Source organism: Melanotaenia boesemani, chromosome 20, assembly GCF_017639745.1.
Source record: "Melanotaenia boesemani isolate fMelBoe1 chromosome 20, fMelBoe1.pri, whole genome shotgun sequence".
Taxonomy (NCBI): domain Eukaryota; kingdom Metazoa; phylum Chordata; class Actinopteri; order Atheriniformes; family Melanotaeniidae; genus Melanotaenia; species Melanotaenia boesemani.
Window position 1 is genome coordinate 23,942,336 of NC_055701.1, and position 15,785 is coordinate 23,958,120.

Sequence of the window (15,785 nt, forward strand, 5' to 3'; positions counted from 1 at the left end):
GAGTCAGCATAACTTTCACAGTTCAAGCCACCAAAACAGAAAAAAAAATTTTTTCAAAAGTTTTATTAATTGTGCAATAATTTAGACTTCCAGTACTTTAAAAAATATGTCTGTGACAAGCAAACACGCACCTAAAATATACTGGTTCCTTTCTGTAACAAAATGGACTGCCTTTAAAACTTCGGTGAACATATTGCTCCAGTATGGTAAGGAACACAATTACATTCCCTTCAAAATCTACCTTATGAAGACAGTGCTTCCATATAATAATATTTTAAGGAATGTCATAACATCAAATAAAGAGACAGATTTGTTCTTAATAAAATACTCCTAAGCAATTATTACGAAGTGAATGAGGATCACCAAACTACAGCAGTCAGCGCTTAACAGTGATGTCATGTACGTCTAAAATTTATGTAAAAACTGTGCACAATTACAGTAGCTACTGTTAGTAGTAGTATGGCACACATGAGCTAAAAACTTAATACAGCATTCAGAAATATCTGTCTGGATCAGACATGCAGATGATGGGCATCTGGACAACAAAGGGGCTTGGAGCCAGAGACACTAAAGGGTTTGTGTGAGTTATTTACAAAACTGGAAGTGTAACAGCAGCCATGTTGGAAGGGAAATCGTGGCATGAAAACATATCTGCTGCTAAAATTTATTGTACTGTGTCTTTTGTTCATTTTTAGAGTGGTCCGCGTTCAATGTAAAGATGCTTTACTATATATATATAAGAGGGAGAATAAAGGAATGATGCCCGTCATTTTATTTACATGTCAGAGCGTACATGTGTGCAGAAAAGAAAAACTCCTTGTCTGTATTTGTTCTGAAAGTGGTGACATAACTCTGGCTCCAAGCCCATGAGCTGGGGTTTGGAAATCTGTTTCTTTATCCTCCTTCCTATGTCTCCTTTATCTTGTGTATCTTCACAAGGTGCTCTTTTCGTTTCTCATTAATCCACATCTGGGGACACTCACAGTAGCAGTGGATTTAACAGGAGTTTGGTTAGTTGGAGTCCTGCATCTCCACCCCTGAAGCCTCTTCTTCCACCCCAACATCCGTCTTCTCCTCTGGAAAACACACACAGATGTTGGGTTATATTTCAGACTGATTCCAGAGAGCCCAGTGTAGTCAGTCATCTCTTTAGACATTAAATTTTCCCATTTCACTTCACTTCAATTCAGCTTTATTTATATATCATCAATTGACAATAAGGCACTTTTACAGTCACAGTCCAGTTCATTGTAGTCCAATTATGATCCAATTAAAAGGAAGGCACAACCTCCAGCAGAAACAGAGAGTTCGTGCTAAAAACCCTACAGGAAGTCACAGAGAAAGAATGCATGAATGAATGCAATATCTATTTATCTGTTTTGGTCTTTTGTACATTTCAAAGTTTTTTGGCCCTTTGATTTTTGTTTGGTCGTAGATCAAAGCTGTATTTTATATGCACAGACCCTGAATTCTAACTTTATAATAGCATGGCTGTGCTCAAATTGTGCGCTCAGCCTCTGATATCACATCTCAGTCCATTTCTGATCCTCATATATAAATGTTGAACATTTAGTGCATGTTCATTTTTTTTTTTTTTTTTTACAATATAAAAACTAGGGTTGGGCACATTAACAAATTATTATCATGAACGAATAATCAATTAACACAGAAAATAATTATAATTTTTATTATTTTATTTTAGTTTTTGAAAGTCTGTTGCTAACTTATTCTGAACACATTAACAGACAAACCAGGGTTACAGGGATCGGAAGATTGTTTCTGGTTTCTCCACTGAATCTGCCGTCTGCCCACATGTATAAAGAGCCATTCACTTGCTGAAAACTAGTTCCTGATGTACTGCATTCACATTACTGAGTTTCTATGGAAAGTGTAAAGACAAAAATAGTCTCTTAACAGTGAAAAGTCATTTTATTATTTTTTTTTTTTTTACGTCTTTTCTAGAAGTGCTGAGATTGTAATCCTGCTTTTTGTTTGTTCCAGCAGGGAAACACCTAAAGATCACAACATTAATCATGATTAAAAATGTTTTAATTGTTGCCCAGTACTAATTAATTATTCATTTGATCATGGCAATAGTGACTTAAAAAAATCCTCTACACATGAGTCCATAATATAAACACCTTGCTGACTTTATTTGGTAGCCTTATGATTCACTTGCATTAGTAAATTAACAAAAAGAAACTGGGGCTGGAATATGCAGAGAATCAGACTTGAGGACAAAGCCAGCTTTTTATCTATCAGATCTTGCAATCAGAGATTGACCCTTAAAAAATCCATCTTTTTTCCCCTGTGTTCTTTCCCCACCTTCCCCATTTTTTACTACATTTTACCATTTTTAGCCAAACTAACCAGGCAGCCGTAGTTTTAATAGTTTAAACTCTTGTAATGGAAGAGTATTTTTAATAACATGTGGGTCATGTCCCAGCATACAACACATCTTCACATCTTCTATCGAAATAGACCTGCTCACACACTCTTCATTTACCCACGTAGTATACTACAAGTTGTAAAAAATTATGAGGTGCATGACTGGCCAAAACAGCAGCAGGTATAACGTAAAGTTCTGTGTATATAACAGTGTCCTTAAACTTAGATTAAATATCACAGCTACACCTCCGCTTCTTTCTTGGGCGCAAACTGGCTTAGAATCTTTACCCATAGTTGGCAATTTACTGACTTTTTCTGCAAAAAAAAAAGGCAACCAGCATTAAATATTCACACTTTGTTTGACAAACCAGGGCTGCAGCCTGTAAACATGAATATCTGTGCCGCAACTTCAAATAACTGTCATTTCTCTTTTGTATCTTCCTCCATAGACTCCATACTGGTCAGCATGAGCTAAGATGAAACATGAACCTTTAAATCACCCACTCTGCTTAGAAAATTTTAATCATCCCGTGTTACATAACTCTGGCATTCGCCTGTTTATGAGCAAATGACTGGATGGACTAGATAAAACCAATTCTAAACCCAGGCATGCATACAATGGCAAGAACATGCCACACTATAACACCTGTGCCTACTGTAAGGCATTTCCTCACGTGAGAATGAAAGTAAAGTGTGTCATTAGTATAAAAAACTAGGACAGGAATGCATTAGAGGAAGTAACCTTTATAAAGACGACACACAAAAAAACAGATGTTATCTGCTGGTGCCCAGTAAGGAGTGAAATATGCAAATAAACTGGCACAAATGTCAACAGCTTGTATGCCTGTGTGATCTTTACTGGTATGAACAGCATACAGAAAAGCTACTGTGTACGAATATTTATTGCCTTAGGGTTTCAGTGCTCTCTACTACCTTATACAGCACCACATTCAGATAAATATTGTCCTTTTTTCCTGGACTACCATTGCATGACAACTATAATTAATAATACTTTACATATGTTTTCACATAGAGCACATATTTATAAATAAAAATCTGTACTTAATCATGATCAAATTTAATATCTCTATGGAGTTGAATGAAAGCACAATTTCCCATTAACTTCTCACATAATTTCATTGAATCCCTTTTAACTTGCTCTCTCTGTATTTTTAATGCTGTGTGCTTCCCTGCATTGCAGTTCCGTGCATATTTAAATCACCAAGCTTTCTGTTGCAGCTTAGTAAACACTGTTTTGGCTGTAAGTCACAGAACATAATGCATCCAACATAATGTTTATTTAGTAAACAAAGAGTTGAATATAAAGTAGTTAAACAGATTAAATGTGTACAGCTATTAATGCAATAATTTAAAATGGAAAAATGTCCAAAAATGTATGTATGAATGAGAACTTTTTCCTCTTTTTTTTCTTTTCACTGTCATGGACAATAAGACTTATCTTGCAACCCTTTCAAATCCCTGCTCTAAACTGTATGTATGTTAGTTTAAAGTAAATACAAAAAAAAAAAAAAAAAACAGCAAACAGCAAACAGGAAGTCCAGTTGACGAGTTCATGGGACTTTTTTTTTTTTTTTTTTTGTTCTGGTTTATATGATTTTGTGCAGCCTTATGGGGCAGTGTGGCTCAGCAAGGTAGACCAGTCGTCTTGTAACCCAAGGGTTGCCAGTTCGATCCTCGGCCAAATTGAGTTCATGTCGAGGTGTTCTTGTGCAAGACACCGAACCCCTAATTGCTCCTGATGGGTCGTGGTTGAGCGCCTTGCAGGTTCCGCCATCAGTGTGTGAATATGGGTTAATGTGAGGTATGATGTAAAGCGTTTTGGGTATCATTCCAGGTACAGTAAAGCGCTATGTAAATATGGACCATTTACCATTTTATTATTAATAATAACTATAACCGAGTTAAATATAAAAAGGCAAAAGGACAGTTTCCTTTTCACCTGCAGTTTGCTCGTCTGGAGTCCGTCTTGCGGTTTGGGCGTCTGGGGAGCTGGGTTCATCTGGCGGCCAGCGGAGCTCACCACTCTCCACCTCAGCTGCATCTATCGGCTCCACCACAATAGATGGAAGCCTCTTGGACAGCTTTGGATACCTTTCATGGGTATCTGGGAAGATCTGTTTGAAACTTATGTAAGGTTTACAGGAGAATGATCTTATCTGGGGGGATTAAAACATTATTCATTGCACATGTGAGCGAACAACTATGTGGAAAAAATCAGATTAGGGAAAGTGAAACTGGGCACATCAGATGGGTTTGGAAAATAAATACCCTCACAAAGTACTATGACTTTTGATTTTAAGGATTTATGTGTGTCAGAAATTTAGCACAATATATAATATGAAATATTCATGTTTGACTAAGTTGAGCTTATATCTAGGATATAGAATTGTTATTTACTAAAATGGAAAGTTTTCTATTAGTAATAGTAATCTATTTTCAACACCCAATGCATTTTGACTGGGGAAGAAATGTTTACAGAAGAAAATTATATTAAACTTAAAAGTTAACACATCCAACACCATGAAATTGGTTTGAGCTAAACTCTCATTTTAGCATTTTTATCTCATGCTAAGTGCTAGCAATTTACATGCTAGCATCACAATGATGCTAGCAGGTGAACTTCCTAGTTTTCCTTTAATTTTTCATTTCATTTATTTGTTTATTTGATGAGGACAATGCACATTAATGAACACTTTCTACATTTTCATGACATTGTATAAATATGCCAGATTTAGCTAGAAGCTACTTTCCATCCAAAGTCCTCAAACTTTTGAAATAGACAATATGACAAACAATAACAAATAGCACTTACATACACAACAACTGATGTACAATGCATTATGTACATTAAACCGCACCTATGTTGACAAATTTGGTTGGTTTTGAGCCATTTTTTAGCTCTTTTCTAAAAGCAATAAAAGTGGAACTCTCTCGTACAGTTATAGGATGATTATGCAACCCGTAACAGAAATAGTGTTTTGTCCTGTAGCTGTTTGTCTAAGTGGCAGCTCACAGTCCCCTCTAAAAGCAGATCTGGTCCTAAGGTCACTATTCTTACGTCTTATAAATTCCTCCAGGAGAGAAGGAGCTAAGACATGAAGAAATTTATAGTTGAGGCAAGTGTTACGTCCCGTTCTCAAGTCTAAGGGTTTAGGGACGATAACAAATTGACGAACCAGACCAACGGGAGGATATATAAATACAATAATAATTTATTATACAAAAATCGGGTTCAACAAAACAAATACAAACCAAGGGTGTCCTTTCTCAGGTTATATATCCGGTCTGCTAACAAAATAAACAAATGATTAAACAAAAGGTGTCCTTACTTAGGTAAACACTGCTAACCAAAATAACAAACAAAACAAACTTCAACTCTTTACCGAGGATTTCATAAAACAAACCAAAAGGGTCTATAAAAGAAATAACAAACGAACTCTTCTAAACAGAAACCAAAATCTTCTATACAAACACAAAATAGTCACAAAAGAGGAGTGTCTTTTCTCAACTCTACAGGACTAGCACAATCGTGCAAACAACCAACCAAGGGAATCCTAAAGCTTAACACAACCGCAAGGGTTTTACCACAAACACACCAAAGTTCAGACCAGCATCTATTCACAATCCCAGAGCTTGGCACACTGCGATTCCACTGAACCACAGCTGCCTCGATTGACGATGGCAGTTCTCTCTTATGGCTCCCGTAGCGGTCCGATTGGGCCAGGCTGGCGGAGGTGTGGTGCTTTCCGTCCAATCCAATAGCAGGCGGCGCTCAGGAAATCCGGAGGGAACGACGCTGTCCAATCCATGACAGGGGAGGCGTGCCACCCCAGCTGGGTCTAATTCCAGGACATCAGTCACTCAAATCATACATTCCCAGGCTAAAGGCCAGGGGATGTAACACAAGCAGGGACCTCTCATAATTTTGGTGGAGAAATGAAAGTTACAGCCCAATGGTGGTGCCAGATGAATCAGACTTTAGTAAAACCATGAGATGGGGCCCAAAGTTGCCGTAAAAATTGTTCAAGCAGTGAAGTTGTGGATCTATCAACACAAAAGCTCTTCTAAAACTTAGCACAAAGAGTAAGGAAAATTGTGTTATTTCTTCGTTTTAACAAAGCTTTTCAGCAATAAATCTCTTTGAAGACTGAAAAGTCTGTTTATTGTCCTTTAAATTATGCTACGTTTGTAAGTAAAATGCATTTGTAGCATTAGCTGCAGCTGAGTTTGTAGGTTGTGTTTATTAAAATCTTGCCAAATCTTCCCTGCTTTCCAGCAGTTTAAGATTTATTGGCAAAAGGTTTTGTTACAACAAAGAAATAATCCACTAAATGCACATTTCCTTATTATTTGTGCAAAATTTACTACTACAACTGCAAAAACAAAGGATACTGAACCCTGGTCTCCTCCTGCTCCTCCCCCACTGAAGTCCTCCGTTCCTGGCTCCAAAGAGTTAATCACCTCAGTCATCCTGGAAGAAAACACATGTTGATGATCAATAACCATTAAATTGTCTACACAGTTTCTACGTCTCTTTCTCTGTTACTTTGTCTTTGTTTTTAACTCAAACTGGCAAAAGTAGCACTGAATGTTCAAGGTTTCTTCTCGTTCACTGATTACACTGAAATAGCGAAGGATAATACTCAGTTTTGACAGTTTCACAACCCTAATCAATAATGTTTCTAGAAACAGTCCACTTTAACAGGTCAACAATAATGACTATTTAGAGCCGGTTATCCTAAAAACAGCAGGTACTGGTCAAACACAGACACTAAACTAATAAGCAACAACAGCTGGCTGTCAGTTTAGCATGTATGCAACCAACACTCCTGTTACATGAACTTTCCATACTGTTTAAGATTTCTTATTGGCTGAAGAGCTCTTGGAAACCCAATGACTCAAACCCAGACTATGTTAAACAATAAAAAAAAATTGCAAAAACATTTACAGACGTGGACAAAATTGTTGGTACCTTTTGGTTAATGAAAGAAAAACTCACAATGGTCACAGAAATAACTTGAATCTGACAAAAGTAATAATAAATAAAAATTATATGAAATTTAACCAATTGTAGACACCTGTGATGCTAATTAGTGGACACATCTTGGATTAACATGGCCCTTTGGTCACATTATTTTCAGTCTTTTCTAGGGGTACCATCATTTTTTTTCCAAGCCTGTTTCATGAGTTTATTTTTTTCTCTGAGTTCCAGATTTTCCCAACAGAGCACTTCACTCTCAGAATGCAGGTTTACTGGTGTCTCTAAAAGTAGAATGGGAGGCAGAACCTTCAGTTAGCAGACCCCTCTCTGTGGAACCAGCTTCCAGTTTGAGAAGTAGACATCCTCTCTTCCTTTACGGTTAGACTTTAAACTTTCCTTTGTGATAAAGCTTAGTGGTAATGATGGCTTGGTGACCATTACAGATCCCTTTAGTTATGCTGCAAAGGCTCGAATGCAGGGGGGCACATCCCATTTAGCACTGAGCTCTGTATTCTTTCCTCTCCACTTAAGAATCTGTGGTATTATTGCTGTCATTAACATATATTCTTCATTTTCTTTATCAGCAATAATCCCAGGCTTAGATTGAAGGTACCTGCTGATCCCTGTTGAGGCAGACGGCTGCCCTTCCTGAGTCTGGTTCTGCTGGAGGTTTTTCTTCCTGTTGAATTGTCAAACAATACATTGGACAAATGTGGGTTATAATTCCTTTGATTTAACTGGATTTTAATTTGATTACAGTTAATTGACTTGTAATTGGTCTAAATTGGACTGTATCTCTTATAACTTTAATTGTCTCATCTTAACCTCGCTCTTTTTGTACCCCATCACCCAACTCTCCATTCCACAAATATTTAATTTCTGTTCTGCTAAAGACAAATGTTGTTTTTTCTTTTGTTTTTTTAATTGTGTTCTTTTTCTTTGGTGTGTTTGTCATATTTATATGCAATACTAGTCAAAAGTTTGGACACCTATGTATTAGGTTTGAATAGGTGGGTGTGTCCATACTTTTGACTGATACAGTGTAGTGGACTCTTAATTACATAATTCACCGTTCAATAATATAAACTGGTGTTTCATGTTTCAGCAAGTTGTTCACTGTTGCCCGGTAATCCCAAGACAGTATCTGGGGTTTCCTGCGGTCTGTCTCCAAGGGCAACTCCATATTGTTTTCCAAAAAGTATGTTCTTCTGTTTTGAATAAAACGACACGAGTTGTGTAGTTGAGGTGAGAAATTGGCTCTTCGCTTTCTTTCTACAATTTCCACAACAGTATATTTTTAAAAGCACAAATGGTCCAGCACTTGAAATCTCATTATGATAATAAAGCTTTCTAATTATAATTGTAAAATGTTTCTTGATATTATGGCATGGCGTTATATAAACACTGAAGTGAACTGAAATGCTAATAGTTGAACTGTTAACCTGGGTAGGTAGCGAAGTTCAAATTTATGGTCAGTGTTTATTACTTCAATGTTGTTGAGGAGCTATTATTATTCAGAGCTCAAAGTTATTAATAAAAACTTGGGTGTCAGCTTTTAAGATGCTTTGCTATGTTTTTAGTGCTGCTTGACTTTTTTGCTAACACTGTGTAGCACTATTTACATATAAGCTTTAGCATTAACCTGTTTGTCTACCTCATATGCAAAATACTTCCAAAGAACACTTTTAGTTTCATATTCAAGTTAAACTGAACTTGAAGGTCATTCACAATCAGAATTAGCCATGTTAAGCTAGTTTTATGCTAGCAGCCTGAGCTCAGTCGTGTAAATGTTAACTTGTGTTCTTGTTTTTTAGCTGTTAGCTTTGCTCCCAGTTATCTACACCACGGCTGTCTGCGTGAAGCTGGAGGAGACAAAGACATTGGTGCTGAGCTGAATATCAATTGGTTTGGTTACTCAAAAGGGAGTACGGGTGCACTAAGCTACATCTTGTGCATATGTAAAGGTATTTTTAAAGCTCCATGATATAAACGGAGCAACATCTGCTGTCATTCAGATTAGGTTTTCAGAGTAGACCTTTCTTATTTCTTATTATAAGAGGAAGTTAAGTGTTAATAACTTAACATTAGTAATTTTAGTTTCAGTCATTATTTATTCAGTAATGTACAAATAGTGTTTGTGTTTGTCCTTGGTGTTTGGGTAGGTTTAGGAATAATGTAACCCACCTTGTTAATGTAAGTTAAGACCAATATTAAATCTTGTTTATGTTTATTAGCTGGTTATTTACTTCATGCTGCAGCTGAAATGAAGTTATACAGCTGGATTAAGTTATGCAAAACCAAAAGACAAGTCTTGGGTTCATCAATACCAGAGCCTTTGAGTTGATGGTCAGATTGTTTTCATATAGTCAAAAGTAAGCCAAAGTAAACATATTAATTGCAGCTGCCTTATCCACAGCTGTGAGTAATGTTTTAACATATCTTACTGCTTCAGGTTCTTCTGCCACACCCAGAAATGTCTTACACTGTTACACCCCAGTGTTTCTTGCAGGTTTCTACCAGCTATGTGTGGCTATGCAGTGAGTAACCCTGTGATGGAGGGACATCTTCTTTAGAATGTCTTATTCATTTGCCATAAATGTGGACAGGGTGGACACATGAGGAGGACAATCAATAGATAAATGAATAGATGGAACATCATGTTACACATTATATTGTTAAACTGACACCACTATTAAACTGGGACTAATAAATTGCTCATTCCACATCTAAAAACTAGCTAACAATAACAGCGTGCCCGGTGGTGAAAGGCAGACTTTTCATATGACATGATGCCACTTTTCTACAATCAGACAGGCAGTTGCTGTTGCCATGGGGACAGGCAATTGAGATTTTATGCCTCTGATTGTCTGAGTAGCGTACTTTACCTGAATGCACAAGACTGGGGGCTGATTTGGGGGTTATTCGTGTGTGCCTCTGAGCTGCAATTCTGTTGTTGTGAGACTTCTCTGTAAAACCTGGAATTGCTGATGCCCTTTATCATCATCATCTCAGCAAAGAGACAATACAGCCTTTATTCCTCATCAGAGGCTCACATTGTTCCCATGGAAGGAATCGAGGCGGTCAGTGCGGTCGCTCTCTGCTCTGCCAGTCTAAAAGGTAGCAAACGGAAAGGCCTGGGGAGCTCTGCACGTGATTTCAGACTGATCATATTTCTGAAAAAAGCATTGACTGTGACATGAAGCGTAACAAGCAGAAGAATTTAAATGTTGATGCCAGGCGTAACGCTGCAGACGTGCCTCTTTTTGTAGCTGAATAACGTTTTGTTTGAGCTCTGAATGTAGTTCCTGTTGGTCTTTACAGGAAGCTGCTTCACTTTCTGCCTCAGCAGAGATGTGAGATAAAAAACACACTTTTCTAGTCTCCTCTTTGACAGGTTCAAACTAAAGCAGAACACTTAATTTAAAACAAGACTGTAAAACATTTTAAAATTAAGTCCCACTAACAGAAAAACTTCACTAACTCTAACTCTGTATTATAAAAAGTGTAATATGAGTAATAATTTCACACTGACTGCAAGGGAACAGTACAAAAAAAAAAAAAAAGCACACAGACCTCATTCATGTTGATTAAACATCCACCACGGCAATGACCACAGTGCCTCATACTCAACTCTGCTAATCATCTGAAAAATAATTTTTCTTGACAGGTGTGGCACTATTAAAACAGGTTTACCAGATTTATTGCCACGATGCAATGTTACAACAAAGAAATAATCCACTAAACACTAATTTCTATATGGTTTGAGCTAAATTTGGGCAGCAGGTGTTGATAAATATTTGGATTTATTGTCTGAACAATCATCATTAATTTGTATGGGGCCATCAGTTTCCAGTTCATAAGTAATAACTAAATCTGATGTTACTGGCATTACCGCTGAGATGAAACCTTCATTTGACTACCAAAATTATGGCAGATACATGGAAAACTAATAACTTCACCTAATAGCGTCATGGTGATGCTGGCAGTTGAAGTGCTAGCACTTTAACATTAGCTAAACATGCTAATGTGAGCATTAAGCTCAGCGTTACTGTTTTGCTGTTTTTGGATATGTTAACTTTTCATGTAATTTTTCTAAGTAAGCATTTGTTTTCCAGTCAGAAATTGTTTGGTGTTGTAAATAAATTTTACTGAGAACTTTTAATTTTATTAAATACAGTTTTCTACATAATTTTATCCTATAGCTATTGCTAGCTTGAATGAACAAGCCTTTCAACAGCATAAAATAAAATAAAAAAATGAAATCATCCACCAAACACTCATTTTCTTACTATTTGTGCTAATTTTAGAAATTTGAAAACATACAATGATAGTTAGAGCTTTTAGAAAATGTTAAAGTGATGTTACAAGTGATTAAATGAAAGTATAGAGTGGCAAAAACTAAATGCATTAACCTCTGTATGTTTCTTTAGATACTTTCCCACAAAATGATATGATCTTGGCGGTGCAGTTAGCAAAAAAAAGAAAAACTATTCCCAGTCCAAATACATACATGTGGGATTAAGTGGTGATTCTAAATTAACTTTAGTGAGAATGTGCATGGTTGTTTGCCTCTGTGAACCAAAGTTTTTAACACATTTTAAAGTGCATTACTTACCAGGAAATTTTAAAATATCTCTGTTGTCGTGTATTTAAGCTGTCTTCCCTTCCCCCTCTGGGCAAGATTGTCTTGCCAGTTCCAGTGATATTTTTTTCAGTGATTCACCCTCATTTTTGACAAGTGTTTTAGTACCTCTGCTACGAAAGCATAGAGCTGTCGCCCAATAAAAAAAAATTGGGACCTTATCATGTTATAATGTGATAAATTTTATTCTAAGGACATGAATTAAGTAGCCTACTGTATGCAGAAATACTGGAGCAAAATACATTTTATGGAAAATAATCTCGTCAAGCAAAAACATTTGAGTTGTTTTTGTCAAGGATTAATTGTTCTACTCTGATTTATTGTTGTACACAGAGGAATGTGGGACAGTTATGAGCAACATGGTACATCACCTTCCTGCACGCAGTGAGACGTTGTTTGTCTGAAATGCCATAGAGTGTGTGTGCTGCATTTGGTTAATAACATGTACCAGTGATACGCTTATGACTCGCTACTGAAAACTAAAATGAAAAGTATAAAGGCTAAATGCAACACTGGGACTGGGAGAATTAAGTTGCCAACATGAAGATGTAGTCCCGTCTGCAACGTCAGTAACATCACAGTGTCTTCGAAGCTTCACCAAATCTCTCCAATGAAGTACAACTTACTTCCATTTGGTAAATTAGGCATGTCTCTGACCACTGCATGCACAGTTTCCCCATACAAAGATTAATATGGTTTGTAGTCCATGTTTTCACCCAAAAAAAAATGAAATGTTTAGCGCTTTTTACAATAAAACTCACATTTTTACTGTAAAGTCAAACCCTGCCACCACTGAAATTAGCACATTTAGGTTGAGAACAAGTGTAAATGTAACAGGAAATGACTTCTGGTTTGACTTTGAGGAAGTCGCTTGTGGATTTGCAAATCCAAAACTAATATGGGCACTAAATATAGACAAAAATGACATTTTAATTGTGGGTTAAACTTATAAATCTGTAAACTAAAATAATTTCTAAATACTTAAAAAAATATATCTCCTTGACTAACAAATGCAGTGAAACAGACCCTCAAAACACATTAGTGACAATTAATAGTTAGAGAATGCCAATTAATATATCAAATATTAAGTTTTAAGATGTTTTTAAAAACAGTTTTTGAGAGATTGCTCTAATTTAGACAATCAGCTGTGAAAACTGATTAATTTGATTAAATGATTTATTAAACATTTATTTCACTCAATAGTTGTATCAGTTCACTCTTCATGAACACGAGTCATTTCATCAATAATTCCTCAGCTTCAGGTTTGACTTCTTCTCTTTAATTTAATGTGTTCTTGTATTTTAAAGACAAATAAACAACTGTCATATTAATGAATGATTCAAGTCAAAGTTTAGTTAAAGTCCTGATGTAAATGACCCAGAGAGAGAAACTAAGAGCTTTTATTTTGACAATCATTTAGCCTCTTTCTGGGCTTTTATTTTGTTAATCATACAAAGCAGGACTAGTGGTCTCAAACTTTTATGAGCTACAACCTCCAAGATTACATACGTTTGTGTTCTGAGGACCTAGTGATTAATTGTGTAATATATCAAATGGGTCAGCCATACTCTAAATGTACAATTGGAAAACTGTCAATCTTCATAAATAAGAAAGGATAAAGTGGTTTTTGGTTGTTCACCACTATGAAAAGGCACCTACATGACCAAAATCAGTTATTGTCTAATTTTCTGTCTTTTCAGTTCTTATGGTGTTTCTGAGTGAAAGATGTTCAAAAGGAATATGTAAAAAAAAAAAAAAAAAAGGAAAATGAATGATCACTAATAAAAGAAAACTCGAAACATCAGTACGCTTTACTATTGCCTGGCTGGGTCTGCTGCACCTACAATCATCTGTGGCATCATTTATTTATGTTTCTGCTAAATTTTTCTTCTTCAGACAGGGATTCAGCCACTGTCTGACTCTTCATCCTCTTCAAATGAATCGTGTGACCAGGTAAAATTCCTCTTCTGTCCATCAAGAGAGTCATCATGGGACTTTCTGAGCTGGCATCCTCTGGGGCTATTTTTGACAGTCGCTTTAATTCCACCACTTCACTTTTGCAGATCCAGGGTATTGAGACAATCTGAGAAGAATGACTGCTCCAATCTCGCCTCTCATTTTACTGCAGCTTCACTTCAAACACTTTTTCAATTTCAGCTGCTAAATCAGAGCCAGGGGCAGCACCACCTCCTCAAATGCAGGTTCCTCAGATAAATCCAGTAAGGTTTTTACAGCCCGAGGTCATGAGAAAAATTCAATCCATGAACCAAAGTCATGCTCTTTGTACTTGCCTTACAGCCTTACGAAAATATTCAACTTTCATTCTCCTGTACCTGTATTTCTTCTGCATTTGTTGACATATATATATATATATATAAAACATGTAAGACCAACAGTGCCAGGAGTAGCCTATCTGCCTGCATACAACAGGTAGGCAGCAGATACTATTGATAGATTTAATCGACAGCTTCCCCAACACGTACTTTACACTTACACACAGGCTACTAAACACAAAAGTCCGGGCTTTTCTGCACATTATCTAACTCTGAGCAACTCCAGAGCAGAAAGCAGCTTTTTTTTATTCAGATTTCTAAACATCTACGATACCGTTTGAATTAATATGATAAGTTGCTTATTTACTTTTATAATACCTAAATAAATAAAATCAAGACCTTTCCAGGTTGGTTAAAAAGCGGACAAAAGCCCCGTACCTGTCTGCGGGATGATCCAGTATCTCAGAACAGGAGGGTCTCCGTCCTCCGCTTCTTCATCACACTGACGCTGTTGCTGGTGATGCTGTATCCGCTGATGATGATGAAGATGATGTTGATGATGATGATGATGCGGGCTGTTGTGGGCGACAGGCGGAGGGGCGCGCACAACGCTCTTCGGTGAAGTTACCGCTCGTAGGAAAGTGTTTCGAGGCTGCGCAGTGGGGGTTGAATGGTGCTGCTTTCAATGAATGTCGAAAAATTGTGTATTTTATAAGAATAGGAAATGGGAAACGGTTTGGTAAGCTAAATAAATAAGTGGACATATCAGCCTTATGAGGCACTTTAAAAGATTTATTTACTTCATACACATATTCCATACATTTAAGTTAAACACCGTTCACTGGACTGCAACAAAGTTTTTTTTGTTTGTTTGTTTGTTTATTTGTTTGTTTTTTGTTGTTTTTTTAAATTTGCTACAAACTGTTTATAGTATTCAAAAGGACACCTCGAGGGAGTTAGTAATAACCTTTCTCTATGTCCCCCGTTCCTCAAACACAAAACATAAGAAAACCTGCGCTATCTGTGTGATGTCCCAATTTTAACCAATTTAGTTATAAGCATAGAATTTACGAGGTACATTTTAAGTCAATTCGGTTATGCTGAAATTGCCAAGACCACCGTAGTTCGCCGAATTAGTCGACCAATCTCATTTAAACTTTAAAGGTTGGATATATAGACCTGAAGATGTCACATACTGTCATCTTTTTTATTGTTTTAATGTTTAGGTAACGTTTTGGGGAAAGTTCCAGGTCGCTACCCGTTAAAAAGCTGGTGCGTTGGTGAGGAAATGTGGATATTTTGTCAAATTAAACTAATGGTGAGAGGTTTTATTTTGGTCATTTAATTCACCTTCTCTAGCAAGTCATTATTACTCATAGCTGATGGAATATTTTGGTGAGCTATGTCTCCCTCTAGTGTGCTTTTCTCGCTCTTTATTTGAATTAGATTCAAATTTAAAAACTCGATTTTTTTTTCTATT

The 15,785-nt window shown here is 36.6% G+C and overlaps 1 protein-coding gene across 2 annotated transcripts; it reads right to left on the reverse strand.

Annotated features, from left to right (window-relative positions):
• Positions 1 to 688: 688 nt before the first annotated feature.
• On the reverse strand, positions 689 to 14,949 carry LOC121631857 (LBH domain-containing protein 2-like). Of its 2 annotated transcripts, XM_041972959.1 has the most exons (5): positions 14,744 to 14,949; positions 8,004 to 8,069; positions 6,802 to 6,880; positions 4,349 to 4,523; positions 689 to 1,076 (listed from the first exon to the last, which is right to left on the reverse strand). In XM_041972959.1, the coding sequence occupies exons 3-5, from the start codon at positions 6,877 to 6,879 to the stop codon at positions 1,012 to 1,014; spliced, it is 318 nt and encodes a 105-aa protein (XP_041828893.1). In that variant the 5' UTR covers position 6,880; positions 8,004 to 8,069; positions 14,744 to 14,949; the 3' UTR covers positions 689 to 1,011. The 2 variants fall into 2 exon arrangements, with proteins under 2 accessions (XP_041828893.1, XP_041828892.1); XM_041972958.1 differs by lacking the exon at positions 8,004 to 8,069 and having other exon boundaries at positions 14,744 to 14,948.
• Between the last annotated feature and the right edge of the window lie 836 nt (positions 14,950 to 15,785).